The sequence below is a fragment of the Cataglyphis hispanica genome, chromosome 1 (assembly GCF_021464435.1).
Source record: "Cataglyphis hispanica isolate Lineage 1 chromosome 1, ULB_Chis1_1.0, whole genome shotgun sequence".
Lineage (NCBI taxonomy): Eukaryota > Metazoa > Arthropoda > Insecta > Hymenoptera > Formicidae > Cataglyphis > Cataglyphis hispanica.
In genome coordinates, this window is record NC_065954.1 from 6,460,497 (window position 1) to 6,481,037 (window position 20,541).

General features: G+C 34.2%; 2 protein-coding genes across 9 annotated transcripts in view; one reads left to right on the plus strand and one right to left on the minus strand.

Moving 5' to 3' along the window:
- Positions 1–97: 97 nt before the first annotated feature.
- LOC126850673 (septin-2) lies at positions 98–2,909 on the minus strand. Its single transcript, XM_050593909.1, has 8 exons — positions 2,769–2,909; positions 2,075–2,192; positions 1,617–1,953; positions 1,420–1,531; positions 1,151–1,343; positions 932–1,059; positions 671–844; positions 98–567 (listed from the first exon to the last, which is right to left on the minus strand). The coding sequence occupies exons 1-8, from the start codon at positions 2,874–2,876 to the stop codon at positions 394–396; spliced, it is 1,344 nt and encodes a 447-aa protein (XP_050449866.1). The 5' UTR covers positions 2,877–2,909; the 3' UTR covers positions 98–393.
- A 1,018-nt stretch (positions 2,910–3,927) lies between these two features.
- LOC126849248 (neurobeachin) overlaps positions 3,928–20,541 on the plus strand; it is a 289,515-nt gene continuing 272,901 nt past the window's right edge. For all 8 annotated transcript variants that reach the window (XM_050590923.1, XM_050590940.1, XM_050590957.1 and 5 more), the window contains exon 1: positions 3,928–4,269. In XM_050590923.1, the coding sequence (XP_050446880.1) occupies positions 4,111–4,269 (159 nt within the window). In that variant the 5' untranslated portion in view covers positions 3,928–4,110. The remainder of the gene's footprint in view (positions 4,270–20,541) is intronic.

The following is a 20,541-nucleotide window of genomic DNA, read 5'->3' on the forward strand; positions in this document are numbered from 1 at the left end:
AAAGTTTTTATTGTAATATATTTTTTAAAATTTCTTTTTTTAAATTGATAATTGGTTATAGGGAGATGTATTTTTCTACATGTATACTAAATACATATTTCGATATAGAAATTCAGATTTATTACAAATTAATTTAGGAATAAACATTTTTTTGATTAAACATACTTTTTTCTTATTCAGATTTCTACATAATATGAATCAAATGCGATCATATAATCCTTAGAAAAATTTTTGGTATGTATTTGATTAAATATACTCTAATAAAATATATAATAATGTAAAATCAAATATACAGTAATTAAAGTAATAATACTATTATTATTAGATAATGCAATTAAAATGTGTGATTATATTCAAATGGTATAAAAAGATGTATTTGTGATGAGATATTCTTTACTTCTTTTTGCTTTTGCCTAACGTTAGCGTATGATGCTGGGGTTGTTGCGCAAACTGCGCTTTTCGTCTATTAAATTCTAGTATATCATCTTCAAGTTTCTTACGACTTTCTTCTAATTTCTTTTTTTCTTCCGTATGATCTTTCTTTAATTTGTCAAATTTACTGTGCAGCTAAAGTATAAAAAAATCAATAGAAAATATAACAATTAGCAGCTATACTAAAATAATAAATATAATAATTTAGCATATATTGATACAATGAAAAAATCATTACCTCTTTTTCTGCTTCTTTTAATTCAGCTTCTTTTTCCTTAACTCGAGCAACAAACATCTGTCGCATTTCATCTTCTTTTTGCTGCAATTCTTGTAAATGAATGGATCTCTTTGCTTCGCATGTCTGTTGAAAACTTACTGGTTTATTATCACTATCAACATCACTGAAACCCATCTGAAAATTCATAACAAGCGACAATAAAAAAAATTTCCAATTTAAAATATTAAAATTTTAAAATTTTCGACGAACAATATAACATACTTGCTCTAATCTCTTCTTTCGATAAAGTTCATAATGACGACAGTGTGTTTTTTCACGCATGTCTTCCATATTAGTGCTTATCAGCATCTCGCGTAATTTTACAAAATCACAATGAGATTCGTTTTCAACTATAATGTTTTAATATATAGTATTAATATACAAACATTTTTGATTTTTGCTTCAAAGTACAGATACTGTAAATAAAATTTATTACTTTACCTTGGACTGTACCCCATGGATATTGACGGGAACGCATCATTTTGTTGCCTACGCGAACGAAATCGGTACTGCCAACAACGGCGAATGGTACATGAGTGTTCATTGTAGTATTTATATCTGCTACAGTCTCGTCATCAGTTGGAAATTGATAAATGTGTATTCCATTGTTTTGTAATTCAGATATGATTTTGCTCTGAAATACAAATATTAATAAATGATTATAGTACAAACAAATAAATAAAAATAATCTTGATGGAAATGCAACATACCTTAAATTTCTGTAATTCAGTCTTTGATATTGTGTCTGCTTTAGCAATAATTGGAATGATATTAACTTTGGTATCCAGTTTTTTCATGCATACTAGATCAATGGATTTCAAGCTAAAAATATAAATATATATATATGAGATTAAACTAATTTATTTATTAATAATAAATGTAATTTATAAGACTAATGGACACTTACCCATGACCAGTAGGACATATGAAATAAAGGCAGATATGGATACGACTATCATGATAAGTTGCAAGATTACGTTTGATTTTTAATTCTTCCTGCAAATAAGCTTCAAATTGTGCATCTATATAATCAACAACTGCTTTAAAACTGTCTTCCTTATTAATTTGATCACCATAACCAACTGTATCAACAATAGTTAACTTTAGTCTAACATTACTTTCTTGCAGTTCATAGGTATGTGCTTTAAGCTTTACTGATGGCAAATTATGAGGGCTAGGACTAGATTCAAAGCTTGTATTAAAGAGGGAATCCATAAGTGTAGATTTCCCAAGTCCAGTTTCACCTATTGAAATATATAAATTAGGTTTAAATATATATCATAAATTATTAAATAGATCTATATTAAATAGATATATAGTATAATATAATAAAAATTATTAAAATTAATTTAACATTTTTCATACCAATACAGAGAATATTGAATAGAAATCCATTTTGTACTGATTTATTCACCAATTGACTTGGTAAACTGTCAAATCCAACATGACCTGACAATTTTAGAGTACGCAGCATAGACTCCATCTAATAATTGAAATTATGTGTCAATTATGCATCATTGTATTTTAGAAAGGAAGAAAAAGAGAGAGAAAGAAAGAGAGAAAAAAAAAGAGAGAGAGAAAGAAAAAGAAAGTAACAATTGTGTCCATAAACGAATGAAATAAATACATTGGAGGAATGTTCAACTTGATGTACAGTTATGTGATAATTCCAAAGAGAGCCAACACCCTTGGATTTATGACACACAGCTTTGTATGTACAGATCTAGATATCCTGTTATAGTTATGTATAACAATATTAAAAATGTTTTAATAAAATGATTGTAGGAAGCATAAATAAAAAATAAATATTTATAATTAATAAATAGGATATAATAATTCTTTTTCGAGATGGAAAACTCTTTTAAACACTCTTAATGCGAAAATGTATTAAGCGGAAAGGAATTTCCTAGTAATAAAACACATATCAAAGTTCGAGATGATAGTGAGAGATACACATGATGATCGATCGATTTTAATGAAAAAATACAATGTTACGCTTATAGCAAAAATTCTCAGCAAAAAAGAGAATCGATGTAAAGATGAGAAAATTTCGTAGTACCTTAGCACGGTCAATATCCTCTGTCGCCATTTTTCCTGCGATTTCGTTGCGAACACGACGCGAACGGGTGTGAGAAGAGAGAAGCCTGAGAGTGAGAGCAGCAGCCATCCCGAATCGAAGTTTATGTGGGACATTTAATCTCGTTTAACACTGCCATCTACATTCATTTCGGAAGCCATATAAAATTATGTAACCAAACTTATTTTTCAACACCATCGGTAAAATCATTGTTCTATCATTGATCTATCAGGATCGACAATAAATTTAAAAAATGGTTAATATAAAAATTAATTATATAATTCCATGTAGCTACTAACATTGATGCAAATGGCAATATTGAACAACAAAGCTAAAATGCCGGAATAGCTGCTCTCATACAAGTACTTTCGACCGAGATCGCTCTCTGGTATCTTTTGACCGAAATCGTGTGACTCATCATCAGCTCCAACTCATCGGAGTACGCATGCTCTTATTGCAACTGTCGATGTGAAATATTATCAATAGGGCGTAAAATATTCGTGTAACGGCAATTGAAGTGAACTTGAGTCAGTAAATTGCTTTAATTAAGTTCGATTTATGCATTGTAAATTCCATCCATGATTCTTCTTATCGCATGAAAAGCCGTAAATATAAAAGTACCACGAGATCATTTTATTTTTTGCCTAAATTATACATATATATATATATATATATATATATATATATATATATATATATATATATATTTCTTGTAGAAAAGATTCTATTTCAGATATCAGTACAACAATAATAATGGAGTATAATGAGATAATGATAAAATAATATAGCATATAAAGTTTTTTGTCTTTTTTCAATTCAAGTTTTCAGAGATGTACAATTAATTAATTCTCAATTAAAGTTGACTAATATTAATAAATATTTTATCATTATTATAACATAATTTTGTTATTGACGCGTGTTTCAGGCAAGGACAATTAAATTTCAATTAGCTTTGACATTTGTAAATGTTTTCCTACTACTGTGAATAAATTTCTACATCGATGCGAGTTCGTATATTCCGCCGACATGCGCTCGACGCTATCCGCTAAGCGTCGTCGCGGCGCCAGACGTTTGGTAACGCCGGCATGCGCGCGTGTGTACGGCGGTGTCGCTGCCTAGGAACATTCGGGCCGGCGTGGCTGGCAGACCCCTCACAACAGTGACCACTTTCTAACATGGCAGATCAATTTGTGTTGTATTATCATGTGACGGCGAAACGCTCCCGTTGATAGGACCGTAACCTCGTGTGAGAAGCGATCCTAGTCTCGGTTAGCTCGCGAGTGTTAACGCGCGGCGCGACGCGGTCGCGTTAAACGCCGTCGCGATGGCGGACCTCAAGAGCCCGCCGTTTAGTGATATCAAGCGGCCCGAGGAGGTGGTTGCGATGGCGATGAACGACAGCCTCAAGTTCGCCGTGCTGATCGGCCTGATCGAGGTGGGACAGGTGTCGAATCGGGAAGTTGTCAACACCGTGCTGCATCTGGTGAGTCTGAGTAAGCGCGCCGACCGACGGAGCGGCGCGAGATGCGCCCGGTCTCGTCGCCGACGACGACGTCGTTGTCGACCTCGGTGCCGCGACTTTGCCTTGGCGCGATTCCCGCCGCCTCGTCGCGACAGCGATCGCCGCTCGGTGACAGTTGAACTGTCAAACGCTCGAGTCCGCGCGATTGTCTGCGGCGACGATGCACTGCATCGGAGTCCGCTTCTCCATGAGTATCATCCTCGTCTTCAATCGGGAAATCGCGGTTTCGATATAAAAACACGCTCTTTGGTTGCATGTTTTTTTTCCAATTTAGCTTGTATGTACATCATTTATAATATGTCGATAGCGTCAGCAGCTAGCCGACCTTGGAAGTTTATTAGCATAGTTTCACCTTTTACATTATATCGGTGATGATAAACTTTCCTCTTTTTAATTGTTTTGCTCCAATTTTATATTTGGGAGAAATATTATCATTATATCTCTATATTTTAGCAATATATTTGGCAATGACTATTTGTTTTATATTTTACAGTTGCACAATTGTCACATTTATGTTTATGGCGTTAGTGAAGAGAACTAACTTAACGTCAACTATTAAAGCGGTAACTCTTAATCCAAACACTGATCCGCGCAATGTATTATTCCACCTCAACGAAGGACCATATTCCGTAACTGCATCGCCTATTTAGTACCACATGATAATCGGTACGTCGATTGTCATAATGGGCAAACAGATGCTAGAATTGGCCGTCTCTAAATATGGGAAATGTGTACGGATTCGCATCTGCAACGTCGTACATAATTACGCAAGCGTAATTATCATATTTGCAAACAGATGGATGAGTTGCGATTTCGCGGGAGTCTATGACACGTTCTCTACATCGATTCCACCTACGTTATCGCGCCGTCTATAACTTGTCGATCTTTTCGCAGAAGATGATGATGTATGCCTGTCATTAAAATAAATGGCTGGGAATGAGAATCTCCGGTGGATGAATCGAGGTGTGCGAATCTTGGTCGTTTTTATTTTATTGCCGAGAACGAGCGCTCTATTCGTGTCGCGTATTATTGCACCCGCATTAATTTTGCAACGGCATTGCGCGATCATGCTTACGTGGATTTTTACGTGGCCACGTAGAACGACGTGTTCTTATCAGCGCCGCTTGTCAATCGTCCTTCGCATCGAACTCGCGCTCTCATCGCAAGTTATATACTATCGAATATTATTATCGAAAGATCGCGCGCGTGTCGAATCAGTCGCGATCGAATCGCGCCAAGTTTATCACGTGAGAGGAATCGTATCATCGTATCATTCGATGATGAGCCTCTGGCATGGAATGGTCGGAGCACGCATAAACGCGCGTACGCGTGAATCCACGTTACACTCAGCCGCAAATATCTCGCACGTGGCGCCGATTAGCGACTGGCGTCAGGTCGGCTCTGTACGAGATGCATTTAAAGTCACTTATGCTATCATCGGACCTGCTGTTGTTCGAACACGCGTTTCTTCTCGAACTTATAGACCCTCTCGTAACTTTTATGCTTATATTTAACCTCGTTCGATATAGCCTCTCTTGAGCGCTTGGAGGAACGTACATCGTTCGCGTGAACTGGAGCACTCTTCTCTTTGAAGGAATACTTGTATAAAATATACAAAAAAATTCTCTATAGTTTTTGTCACGGCTTAATCTTAAAACATTGCAATTTTTATATAGCTTTAATTAAACTTAATAGTCTTCATCAATTTGCAGGATTAATAATGTTAAAGAATGTTCGCGTAATTTGTACTATTTGCTTGCTTCGAATAGACATTATTATCGCTATTGTGATTGTGATATCAACTATTTGGAATAAGCACACATAAGTTATTCAAATTGCAAATTTAAATTGTATTATAGGACGATAATAACAGGCGTGAGCTTGGAATACTTGCTAAATTTACTATATTATATTTGCTACATGGGCAGATTATTAGTATTCCTGAATTGTGCGTGTATGTACGCGCAGAATTCAGGAATATTGCACTCGCTATTTGTATTTACGCAAACATTCGTATTTCGACATTGGTTGAATATTCCACATTAGCGATTTTGATTACATTACTATTTTCTTGTTCTCTCTCTCTCTCTCTCGCCTTCGATATTTTTGTGTGTAAGCAAAAATTGATTTTTTGCGATAATACATTCGTCATCGGTTAATAGCATTGCTATCGGGATTATTAACGATCAAGGTAAAGGTAGGCGTGACCGTTTTGAAGGCTAATATCGAACAGCACAAGTTTCGAATTCGTTCGATCTCGAATTGATTAGAATTGTCCGCAGTCACGCGAATTAATATCTATTGCATAAGCTGCGGCATTAATCTTCGTGCAGAAATTGCGAATGTATTAAATCGTTACACATGAAATATCTAATTGAAAAGCTATAAAATATCTATATTGATAATAGATTATTTTATATAGCTCTTTTATATAGCTACATTTTATATAGCTCTTTTGCGATTATTTTAAAGTTGTACAACTGTTTTGCAAAATTTTACTTTAATTTTATAATATTATCCAAGTTTTGCGCGTTACAACAATTGTAACAATTGGAAAAATTTAAATAATATTACTTTACCATTTTATATCGCATGCAATATTATGTAGGAAACTTGTAATATAAATGTAATATAAATTTTACATTTAGAGAGCCAGTTATTTTATCGGAAAGATTAATATTAGTATCTTAAATTTAATAATTTAAATTAATTAAAATATTCTTTTAAGGCTTTTTTTAAATTTATATGAACGTGACGATTTTAAAGCTTGATATATTGACGGTGCATTCATTATATCAAATTATCATTGTGTGTGAGTTTCGCATTTTGCAACATATTAATGTGAAACGTGAAACACATGGGTGATTTTAAAACATGAGATAAAAATACATATATAAAAATGCTGTCAAGAAATTAGAAGAATGATATTTAGGCTGTGCTGCAAATTTTTTAAACAAATGTTTTATTAACTTCTTTAATACTTTTTTAAGTTGTAATAATATTTAACTAATTATATCTGTGAAAGTATTTATAGACAATTTATATATGAAGCAACACGTTGGAAAATGTTAATTACAATAATAATAATTTTATATCTATTCAGTGTGACAAAAAAATTGTATAAAATGATTACTTTATTTTATTCCAAAAAACTCATTTTTTGCAAAGCAGTATGTGTTCTGTTGTTCCTAAATCTGATTTTTTCTATCTAACGAGATATTTCTAATAGGCCAATTTGCCATCAATTGACGGTAGTTTGCACAATTGGAAATCGACGCAATGCGTTTACATATTTGGCATCGATCGATATGATGAATGTCAGTGCAATAACCAGGTGCAAATTTGCGACTCCAATTCATCACCTGATATTATCCATACCAGCTCGATTGTTCTACATCATTGTTCCACATTACTTTAGCCATTTGTAGTATACATATATATATATATATATATATATATATATATATATATACATATATAGTCACTTTCTACAAAATATTTTATTTATACTTATGACATAGTTTTGTGCCGTGTGCGCGCAGCTTTGACCATCGTGTAGTCGGTGTTAATCGATTTGACTGCACATATCGTCTACATGCAAGCTTATTTTCAACCTCGATGGGGTTCGTATCGGTAGCTTCTATTTATTTCCCTCCATTTACTTTTAGCGAAACGTTTTATACATGATATTCAGTTTTATGTTATAAAATATAAGCGCGTTGGATAAATTTTTTTTTTACTATAAATAATTAAAGATTTTACTCTAACGTCTTTTAATTGTGAAAATAAAGTTACGACTTAGCTATACTCTGGATTATTTTCATAAATTTAATTTTTAAATAGAGAGAAGTGGAATATAAATTTTTTTAACATTATTTCGGTTATATATATTTAAAACATATCATAATATTTCTTTTTTATATCTTTCAATATTAAACACAGCAGGAAAAAGAGAAAGAGAAAAATAATTTCAGATAAATGATATTTTTTTATTTATATTAATACCCTCTAACTTTTTGATATTGTTTTAATGATGTTTCGTTATTAAACAAGAAAAAATGAAAATAGATAATTATTTTGAGGCCAACACACAATTTTACTTGTTTATATCTTCATCATGACACAATTTTAACATCTTAATTTTTTCATTTCATATTCACTATCAGTTTTTTTTTCAATTAATTGAGCAAGTGTGCCATGACAGCGATAACAAATCGCGCAGGTTGCTTTGTTTGTTCGGCACGTATTTCTCGAATCTCTTAACATCGAAGTAATGTATTATTCGCGACGGTATTAATCGTTTTACATTCGCGACCCGCTGTAATCTTCCGCGATAATGGATTGTCGTAGCGAAGTAGTCCCTCGATCGAATAAGCGATATCCGCGATTTCACGTACTGCCGATAGTCCGTAGCTAATTGATCGAACAAAAGCGTGATTTTGCAATTTCCATATAAATGGAAATGTAAATGTCGATGTATTGCAAGAGCGAGAATACACGATCTATTGCCATTGCTTGTTTCTGCTTGTATATCGGAGGCGATCTATATATTTATCGATCATGGATTTCATTCATGCATGCGACGTGACGGACGTGCATGCGTCATGCTCGCATATAGGCTGACATAAATTGTCCAATAGGTGTAAATGATAGAGAAAGATAGATAGAGAAAGAGAGAGAAAGAAAGAGGAAGAGAGAGAGAGAGAAAGAGAGATGTAAATAATGTACTAAATTTTCAAAATCTTAATTTTACATGAAAATAGAAAAGCGGCCACAAATACTAAGGGCAATCAGAAAAAAAAAACCTATTTTTTATTCCTGAAGAAGTGGCAAAACGAAATTTTATAATATAATGAAAAATATAAAATTAGCACAAGTTGATACAATCTTGTCTTTTACGTAATAATGTATCATGATACTCTGATAATGTAATAATTTTCGCATCTATTTCAGCATACATTTCTTTTTTATACGTGGTGTGTAATTACATTTGTGCGTCTGCAGAATCTCATTTAAAGTGGTTTAAAAAAATGGCATGCATATTGTATACACTAGACAAATAAATAACTCTCCGTATGTATGTCTGCAAATATATCATGTTTTACAAGTATATATAAGCATATAATAATGTAATATCGCTTAATTAATATGTTAAATTTCTAGAAGAACATATGGAATTTATAGATACTTTGTAGTTCTCGTACAGCATCGGGATAAATATTTTGGGGACTTCACTAGATCGAAAGCTCCGGGCATTTAGCGAGCGTACGCACAATGTCGTTCGTTTCATATTATTTTCCCTCGTGCGACATACGTGATAGAAGAGCGTTAATTGACGTACAGTCTACGAATAATGTCCATTCAAACACAATCGTCAAATGCACACTGCGCATAATACCATTTTGTAATGGCTGCAGTCTGACCGCTGTATCATTAAGCTCTGTATATACATCTCCGGCCGATTCGATTCGCGTAATTTGACCAATACTCGTCCTAATCGTGATTTTGTGGCAATGAGAATACTTTACGTACGGAACATTAATACATTTTGTGAATTTGATGCGTTCCTTTAATTAACTAGTCAGAATGGTTATTAATTAAGTCGAAGGTGAGCCATGTCTTATCTCTTAGTTTATTTATCTCTCAACATGAAACGATCAACAAGCATTATCGGTAGACATCGTGGGCTGGGTCTCGATAAGAGGAATGCGGTTTAGCTTTCACAGTGATATATGTGATATCTTACGGTAAAAATTGCACATTTTTGTTTGAAGTTAAATATTTTAAGCATTTGACGCATGACTAAGCTGTACTTACAAAATAACACGTGTTTAGTTATGTGAAAGCTTTAAAAATGATAACATAAAACTTGAATAAATACATTTCTTTTCTCTCATTTTTTTTTTATTTCGACTCTCGAACTCGATTCAAGCAAATATTGTGTGATATCCAAGTGACATTCATTCTCATATTTACAGGCAGGATATACGGTTTGCCTCCTTTCTATGCGCGTAGGCGTGACTTGCGTGTCACACGGCTATTGATTATCTCAGTTTGGAGATCCACCATCGCGCCTAGCATCGATTATGAAGTATTAAAAACGCGCGCTTACGGAATGCTCTTTGAAAATGTTTGAAGAACGTACTACGTGCTGACGATATCAACATAGGAGCAAACAACGAGGAACGATGCGCCTAACGAGTTAGTCTGTAAATTAAATTTTCCTTCGTTCTCTCGTTTTACGATGCAGGTGTACCTTTGTCGACGTGATACTATAGCAAATTCGTTTATATAACAAATAATACTATTACAGTGGACTTGAAAAAAAGAAAAAAATATATATACACATGCACATTATGTCGCCTATTGAATGAAAGAAAATACTTTTTGTTTTTATTACAGCTTGATCATTATCATCATTTGAACGGGCAATAAATATTGCTCTCAATGAGTTAGAATATTTTTAAGGCATGAAAATGCATCGCGTCAGTTAATTAGATATCGCCAAGAAAAGCGAAACGCACAGCGCGTGCGTGCAGTCAGTAGCATGACTGGTGTTGGAACGATGACATAACTGCGTCTTAACTTGATAAATTAATTGTGGTTGCGGTAACAGGTTGCATAGCGGATGCCGGCCGTGGCTGTATTCGCAGCGCATACGTCTATACAGGGCATTAAGCCATTATCAAATCATAAGCGTCGCGTAACCGTTAGTTTGCCAATGTCCTTGTTTGTCGAGACAATACTGCCGAGATGTCAACACGTTATACGCATTGCATATGTGAAACTAGCCGCTCAGTTTTTTGCATAATAGATAATACAATGACGCGGTAAATAGCTAACAATAGGTTAATGGAATGCGCTGCGATATGAATAATGATGCAAAGTTAAAAATTATATCATTTTTCCATACTAAAATTTTAGAGGTAGAGTGCTAACGACGGAGCGCCATAACACTTCTTCATAATAAATATCGCTATCGCTATGAGTATGCATATTTTTGATATGAATATATTTTACAGATAAAAATTTAATTCACAGACAAGGTAAGCTTTCTGCCTTGATAAAAAGTGATAAAGAATTATTATTGAACGTGTTTTTCGCCAAAGTCATTTGCAAAGGATCTGCACGATGTGATTAATGAAAGGCATTATTTCCGTCCATTAATTTTCATCTCGCACATGTATTTGTAGAAGCGCCATTCCAACAATCGCGTTTGCCGTAGCGCGAATCATTAATTACGATTTAACGACAACCGGCTGTATTTCAGAACGCGACGAGATATCGATAATGACTGCTCTTACATCGGTGCATATCTCCCCGGGGAGACTCTGAGTGATAAGCAAAGTTGTTATCGACACGACGGACTTAATCGCGATAATCTCGTGGGACCTCGTGTTGCACGTATATTTATTTTCCGACTTCATGCGATCGTCGCGTTGGTCGAGTTGACTGTATCATCGTTTTCACCAAGCTGTTTACATGCACGCATCTATTTGTATTTATATATTTATCCACATGGAACGACGAAGAACGAAGAGTCTCTAATTGTCTACATGAGATAGCAAATACGTGTTAATAGCGCCTGATGTTTTTATAAAAATCAATGACTAATTAGTCGAAAACTGACTATACTTTAAAGAGAAATTATCATTTTTCATTAATTTGCAGTTGTGCAAGAACATCATAAATTATTAAGAATTTTTAGTATCGCATCATGTAGCCAATTAGATTCGTTCTTTCTTATACTATTAATCATACAAGGATCAGGTAATATCGATCCTAGCTATCGACACTTGTGAGCACTTGTACGATTAATGGTTCAAGTTACATTGACAACATCGATTAAACCATCATTGTTTTTGTCTTATCATTTGTAAAATATGTCATAATATCACTTAACAGGTTTGCAAGGCGAGCGATAAAGAAAGCGGATGGTTGCAGTTCCTCAAGGAGTTCCTTGAGACACAGAGAGAAGTTCCTCGTTCTCCGTAATTTCCGGCAACACATTCGCCGATTATTTCAGAATATCCTAATAATATCGGTGCCGCCTGTTCGAGGAGGCAGGAAAACTCTCAACGAACGAGAGATAGCAAGCACGCGGGGACGTAAACGTCTCTCATTGTCGAGAGCGAAAGGGGACGGCGGTAGTTAGTTGCCAAGAGATGAAAGGACTATTGAACGTTCAGCCTCAGCTTTTCAAAGCCGAGAGGCTATTGGCATTACGCGAAACGAGATATCCAATAACTTCGTTTTTTACAATTAACGAAGCGAACGTATCAAAGGATGGCCGCTGATGCGTAAGCTTCATTGATGACGATACTCGCGAGCCAATGTTCAATAACGTGCCATTACTCGAGAACTCGATTCTGTTGTTTCAACGCTCGAAATGCAATAGAGACGTCGGGTATATCTGAAAATTATATGTGCACTGTAAACGCTAACGCTAATATTGTGTACGCAACTAAAATTGGCGGTAATGTTTTTTTTTTTTTTTTTATCGAAAAAGAACATTTTTGGTACACACACGCACACACATACATACACACAAACAAATGTATTTTTTATTTTATGTAATATATAAAAATTATGCGAAACGAGAATAAATTATTATATTTATATTTTTTGTATTTATGTAAACACTAACCCAAGCACTTGTACAACTTCATTCCTTGCTTTTCGATAGTTTGCATTTTTGGCAAATTTATGAGACGAGGAAAAAGTGAATGTTATAAACCAATCCATACATTCATCTCAGATATATTCATATATCTTATTGTTGAAGAAAAATATATATATTATTTTCTAATATCTTACAATTAGTATAAATCAACAATTCATCTTTAAAAATATACATATTTAAAGTTTTTGATAAAAAAAAACTGTGAGAAAAATAACAGTGCAGAAGATTTTGGCGCTCGTCCATCTGCATTTATTGTGGACCTCTTTCACCGTTTAGATTGTAAAGTTCATCCGTAAATATATGTGCAACGATGCAGCGTTGTGCAATGCGGTTTAACTCGAATTTCCAATAGAAAGCAATTTTTTCAAGCACTCCAGGTTCAAGCTAAATAGACATTTCGAGCGGATAGCCGACGAAGATCTCCCTTTAAAATCTCGAAATCATTCTACGCTCGATTCCCGCAGGAATACGAAATGTTTATTGTGAATGACAGTATTTCGCAGGATAAAGATGACTCGTGCTCTACGCTAGATCGTTAGACCGCACAGCACCGATAGATGCTCTTATTAAAAAAGTTGTGTTCGATATCATTGCAAGCGATGGAAGCGTTTGGCATAATTCCAGATGAACTCTCTCTCCACGGAAACTTCTTCCCTCGCTTGTGCGTTTGCATGAAAATTTCAAGGGTTCTTTGCCGTGTCATAACCTTTGAAAAATCACTTCTCCTATATTATTCGATTAATCTGCACTACTCGTTGTACGAGTTCATAGTCTTTAACAGGAAATGCTAACAAGATTATTTGTGAAAGTATTAATACTCGAAAAGATTGTTGAAGACCATGCTGGAAAAGTCACTTTTCCGATGTTCACGAAATCGATATGACACGAGACAAGAAAAGATTTATCTTTTCTCGCTATTACATTTTCCTGAATAGATATCAGAGAACTGTCGTCATCATTGACAGATTTTTTGCAAGATGATCTTGCGGCGATTCCGTCGCGTTTCTCGCATAGCTGTGATGCGGAAACGGGGATCAAAGTCAATGGCGCACAGCTTGGAGTGGCCATTATCTATACTCGAAAAGATGCTGTGAGAAGACGCGTGTTCAAGCATAAAATAGGGTGTATGATAGGCGAGTGCTTCTAACAGCATCGTAAGATCACAAACAAACATTCTGGAAGATCATAAGGATACTTCAACTTTTAATTAAATTTTTAATAATATCTTTACTGATTGTACAAAAAGAATATAACATGAGGCTTTTCTTAATTGTGAGAAAAACGAGAAAGAATCATCCTAATCTTTTATTTCTCTTTATTTCTCGTAGCTTAATCGGTCAGATGATTCGCTTAATTATCATGTTATGTACTTTCTTTCTTCAAGTTTTTATTAAAACATTTAGCGTGCAAATCACGTTTTGATTCGACAATATTTTTAAAATTGTCGTAGAAAATTCTGACACTGCTGTATGTACGATGATTCCCTGCGCGTATACGTTCTCTCTCCATGCATTTTAATATTTCGATTATGTTAACGGATGACACGCATATGACGGAATAAAAAATTATTGTATTCCACGCAGTTTACGCACGAGTAAAAGAGAGCTCATTGAAAAAGGCCGATGGAATCCACGATATGGGCGCTCTGATGTTTTTATATTTTACCTTGCTGTAATTTCTGGCTAAATCGAGGACATTAATAATATAGCGGTATGAGAAAGACGCTGTGCGCGGAAGAGAGATATTAAACACATAGAAATGAATTGCAAGTCTTATTGCGGATGGTGGAAATACCATTTAGTTTCCCCGATTATTTATTGCTATCATTTAATCCACGCTACGAGTCATTGCATTGTTGGATATTATAGAAAATAATTACAGGCAAGCTGGGTATAATAACGGATATTTTTCTAAAAATGCGCACGTATTTGTGCAATTGTAAAATTATTCTTGGTACTCTTGTTTGTTTTAGAATTATTTGGCAGATCTCTCATATTCAGAATGCACCTGCATCATGAAAGATTAATCAGTTGATATTTATATATATAATAATTGATAAAATGAGTGTTTTTTGTATCGATTGCTGACACTGTTTTACAAATATTCATGTCATCTGCGTGGACAATAATTTATTCAGATCATACGCCAACCTTCCATCAATTTGACGTATTTGGCGTGTTCAATTAATCATTTTATTGAAGTTATTGAAAAACAACATGTCGGTATGCTAAAATATTTATTTAGCATATTCGCGCATTCTAACGCAGTGCATATATGAATTACACAGAACGGTGTTAAAACCTGGCTGGGCAAAAGATTCTGGGTTTAATAATTTATAGCAATTTGCAAGTTATCCAGAAATTGCTGTTCGGAAATAGGACTCTCGTGAATTATGGTTACGCAGATGCGATATTTTATGCGATATCAATATTTTAAACGATAATTTATTTCTTTCGTGGTTTATAGAGTTATAAAGACACGCCTAACATCATTATTTTTATGTCTTTCCGGATCAACAGATCGTAACTTTTGCAGAAATTGCTGTGGCGATGATGAAATATTTTTATGCTTTACCGCGACTGCACATATTCTTTGCAATCGCGGCATAATATATAAAATAGTATAAAATATTATATCTCTCATAGCTTGAAAGTAGAAAAAGAGAGAAGTGGTCAGACACGTAGAGGATATTCGCTTCTTCGCCTCTAAATCACAAAATGATATCCTTTATCCTCCTTCCAGGATGTCGATACTACAACAACTAAAATATTAGTAGCACTAAAATATTGCCGGACGCCGAAACTTTTAAATCATTTCTTGCTTACTCTCTCAAGGAAATATTAAATATATATTGTTTCTCGCAACGCTGTGGTTACACATCAGATACAATCTCTCAGAGAAATCGTAATCGTTTTTCGAGTGCGGAGGCTCGACTCTTGATGTCATGTGGAAGCAGTTTGACGATACGCATACTTCCGGTGGAATATACATCACATTCGATATACGGTATAAGGAGATTCCGATGTCGCGCGCATAGCATCAGACTGATGTACGCGATGCACCGGCTGTTGCTTGGATAATATTTCAAGAGAAAGAGAGAGAGACATGTAAGGAAAGTGGAGAGACAAATATTCTAGTCACTACTGCACGTGCACGCAGAATAGCGGAATGCAAAATTATTGGCATTGCTATTGATCGCTTATATATAGTCGAGATACAAGACTTTTTTGCTAGTGAAAAAGAGCGAGCCCGTCAAGAATATATTTCCCACGTTTGATGATGTTTCATGTTGAGATGTTCCTCTCTTGCGGAAAGTTCCAAGGGACGACGAAGCGGAAATGGTCGGGATTTAATTTCAAAGACCATCGAGAACGGCGCGAGAAGGTAAAACTCTCTCTTGCTAATTCTTTGCACGAGGATGGGACTTGTCAAGTCTAATCCTCTAAATAAGCATCTTGCATCTGCATAAACCCGGCGCGGGATTGCGAACACGCTAAGAAAGCATGAGTAAGCGAACTTGTTCCTGAAATAATTGTTACTTATCTTGGATGCGCCAGTCACTCTACCATTTATAGATGATTACTATCATCAGTTAGCTGTTATTAGTTATATAAATATTTAAGAGATACGCGGTTATCTTTTGCGTCTAATAAATTACACAAATTTCTAAAAGAAAAAAAGTAGTAATATTTTATAAAGTAAAGTAAATATTCAATGCTATTTTTTTCTCTATTTTTGAATATTTTTTATATAACATGTTTTATATTTAAAGATCATTTGGTATTATATTATATTCTATTGCACATGATAAAAGTCACGTTTAACTGAACATCATGTGATGCTACCTCGAAATTCGATTAGCTAATGGTGCATGCTAATTAAATATCCTGTACACAAATAATAGGGTATTGACCGAAACGTGCTTAGAAACGATGCGATATGACTGAAAGCGAATTTTGCATGTGGAATGTAGCGTTGTACATACGAGGCTAGTCAGGCATGTATAGCAGAGGAAACATACATGTTTCGTGTGTACACATTAAACTCGCTACAACGGTTGATCGATCGTCAAGGCACACACGGAACGGAACTAACCGTTGATGTCGGCTGAATGACAAGACGCTCGTTTCATCCGTTGCCAGTTGTAAAGGATCCGTGATAGTCCTCGAATTTCCTCGGAAATTCCAATTTCACGCTGCGGCCGTATCGCTACATCCTGGACTACGTTTGTGACGACAGTGTCAAAAAAACGGGAACGGCGACATATTTTGTTCGCCGGTACGCTCAGGTTTCGCGAAGGTATATTCGTCGACGCAGAAAATCTCGTTTGCACACGAACGTATGCAATGCTGCATCTCGTGAATGGAAGTTTACAAACGACACGTCGCTATTTATGTACGCGCTACAGTATTTATGTGCTGCTGTTGTCTATTGACATAAAAGACAAGCGACAAGTAACACGGGAAAAAGTTCGACACTCCCTATATAGAGTCGCGATAGCATTAGACATGGCTTTCAGCATCTCATAAAATAAAAATGTGCTACGCGATATATTTCTCAGATCATTATGAAATGGGATGAAAAATCATGCGCGATAGGGTATGTCAGTCGCTGACTCGCTCGTGAAGAGATGTGGCCTAAAAGCGGAAAGCGCCGTCTAAATAAATAAACCCGTTTCGTCCGAATAAAAAATTTACGTACACGACTTTATCTCGAAATTTTCTCCGAATCGATTCGGCGATCTTCGGCTGGAATTTGTGACATACATGTAGAACCACAACTTGTCTACTGATGCTATATTGCCGTACAAAAGAATGAGTCCATACAAATGTAATGTAAAAGCTATTATGAAAGTCGAAGAAAAATAAACAAATACGATCGATACGACTTAATGAAAATATTATTCTTCATTTGCATTCAATTTTCTTTATGGATAATTTTATTATTATTATTTTTTTTTATTAAAGCCATGAGAAATATTCCACAGTTTTAAAAAGATTGACAAATTTAGTAATTTGCATAATTTCATTATCAAGGCAACTATTTGATATTTTTACGTAATACTCTTTAAATTTTTGAATATATAAATTTGCCTACCGATATGTTATTTTAATGAATCTATCGTACCGTAGCTTTGTTTTTTAAGAAAATCGATCGCGCGCACACCGCTTGAGGTGCATCTGCAATTTATATATGCTAATTATATATGCTAGAATATCATAATTATAATTCTACTCGCCAATGAAACTGACGCATTCCTTTTTTAACCTTGTCCAGTGGAGCAGGTACTGGCCGCATTCGCGATGTTCTTGCAGGTGTGCCAGGTGTGATTTTCAGCAAAAAGTATTTCACATGTGGCATAATGCAAACTTTAAACGTGCCGAGAGAATTTCATTTATGCGCGCGTGCACAGTTTTACATTTTGCATTTTATGTAGGTATTGAGGCTGTCACATCGCATTTTTGATATGATTAATATACATTTGTAACATAATAATTATAATGATATACATTTTTGATGACAGCATTATATATAAATATCTAGAATATGTGTTTAATATAGATTGTTATTAATACAAAGAATTAAAAAAAGATTTATGATTTTATTTGTTTTCTTATTTTTGTTTGTTAAATATTTTTGAATAAACTGTACATAATGTGCGCGTGTAAACTAATTAATCATAAAATTTGATTTTTTTATTAATTTCATAATTAAGGCAATAATTCTGCTCTTATAGATAAACTGATAAACTTAGGCTTAAAAGTCTATACCGTTAATTCCGAGCGTTATCGTCGAGTAATTTAAAAATGTGATGGATGGCTGTTCACACAAACAATGGAACATTAATGGTCGTTGGAATAAACGATTAAAATATGGGGCTTACGTTATAATTTTGTGGTACCGATTATGGCATTATCGCGGTTAATTATTTTATCAAGATGAATAAATTGAAAACTTTCGAAGTATTTCAATATTAATCTGTTGCGGTTGTTCTATTAATACTAATTGATTTTTAATACAAAAATCTATCTTTTATTGATATGCATATAAGAATATATCTATTTTTAAAAAATGATAAGAATTTCTTACAAATAATATCTGTGAATCTGATATTTGAAATTTAACAACATTAATTATAATAGAAATAATATCTATATTATGATAGAGAGTTTGATCGTGCAGAAATCTGTATGCAAAATTCGCTCCTCCATGATTATTTATGCGCGTGTATTGGTTACGTGCTCTATATACTAAGCGGTTCAATATAAACCATACTAGGGAGCGGCCAAGCCCTATTGATTCCCGAGTGAAACCGGTCAATCAGAGGGGATATTTCTTTGGTGCAAAGCAACCCTTTTACATTGCTTTATAAAATTGTTGGAGCGTGTAAAATAATATCCATGCTCGTGCGTTTCTCGACGGAATATTTTGACTTTATACATGCAATTCGAAACGTAAATATTTATAAAATATATAAATGAAAAAGGAAATTTCTATTACAATTTCTATGGCAAAAAGAATTGGAACTATAATATTTAAGATTTATTATTTATATCATATAATATAATGAAATAATTTTATTATTCATGTTTTTAATGTTTAAAATGCCTTTCATTAGTGCCTTTAATTGTTAAGAACCTATTCATTATTTTTTTAGCGTTTTCAATTATGTGGCATTTTTCAATGTTATTTTGCTTTGAAAATTCGTCAGGTCTTGTAACTCTATGACGTAAACCACACTCTTTTCACTATTTTCTCTCGGATTCAACTTCATTTCTTCGTTTTCCGGAAGCCAACGAAGTGGGACGATGGAAAATGCGTTACCGGTATAAATTCGATGAAGTGGGAAAGATAGGAATAGAGATAGAGAGATAGAAAAAGAGAGAAATAGAGAGAGAGAGAGAGAGGAGGAAGGCCTGTGCATGTCACGATCTGTACAACGTTATTTCGACCGCCAATGCGGAAAGCTGTTATAAAATCCATCCGCCTGTAGGGTCCTCTTCGCGCCATGCCTTCGATTTTCTACAATGCTGTTACCATCAACGAAAAATTGGAGCTTAAACGTTCGTATTTGCAAATAATTTGTACGACATCGAGATAATTTTGATAAATCGATATATGAATTTTGGTGGTACAAATTTAGAAAATTTTTTACCTTTAATCGTTATTGGTTTTTCTTCAATAATTGATTCTTCATGTTCCATCTTTTTTGATGACATGTACGTTTTATAGGCTGACGCTTTTAGCATTTATTTTATCTTTAAATTAATAGTAGCCGAGATAAATAATGTAATAATTAAGTATTTCTTTTGCTATCTTTTCTTTTCTCCGACAATTCTTCAAAGTTGCGTAAATTATTAACAGAGGCTTTTAATCTGATTAAAAGTTAAGTACAGGAGAACGATGTTACGAGAGGCCAGGAAAAAACTGCACTTTTCCACGCTAAAGTTGTACATGCGATAGATCTTTTATTAATTTCTTATGGCAATTTTTCTTCTGCAAAAATTGATATATATATATATATATATATATATATATATATATATATA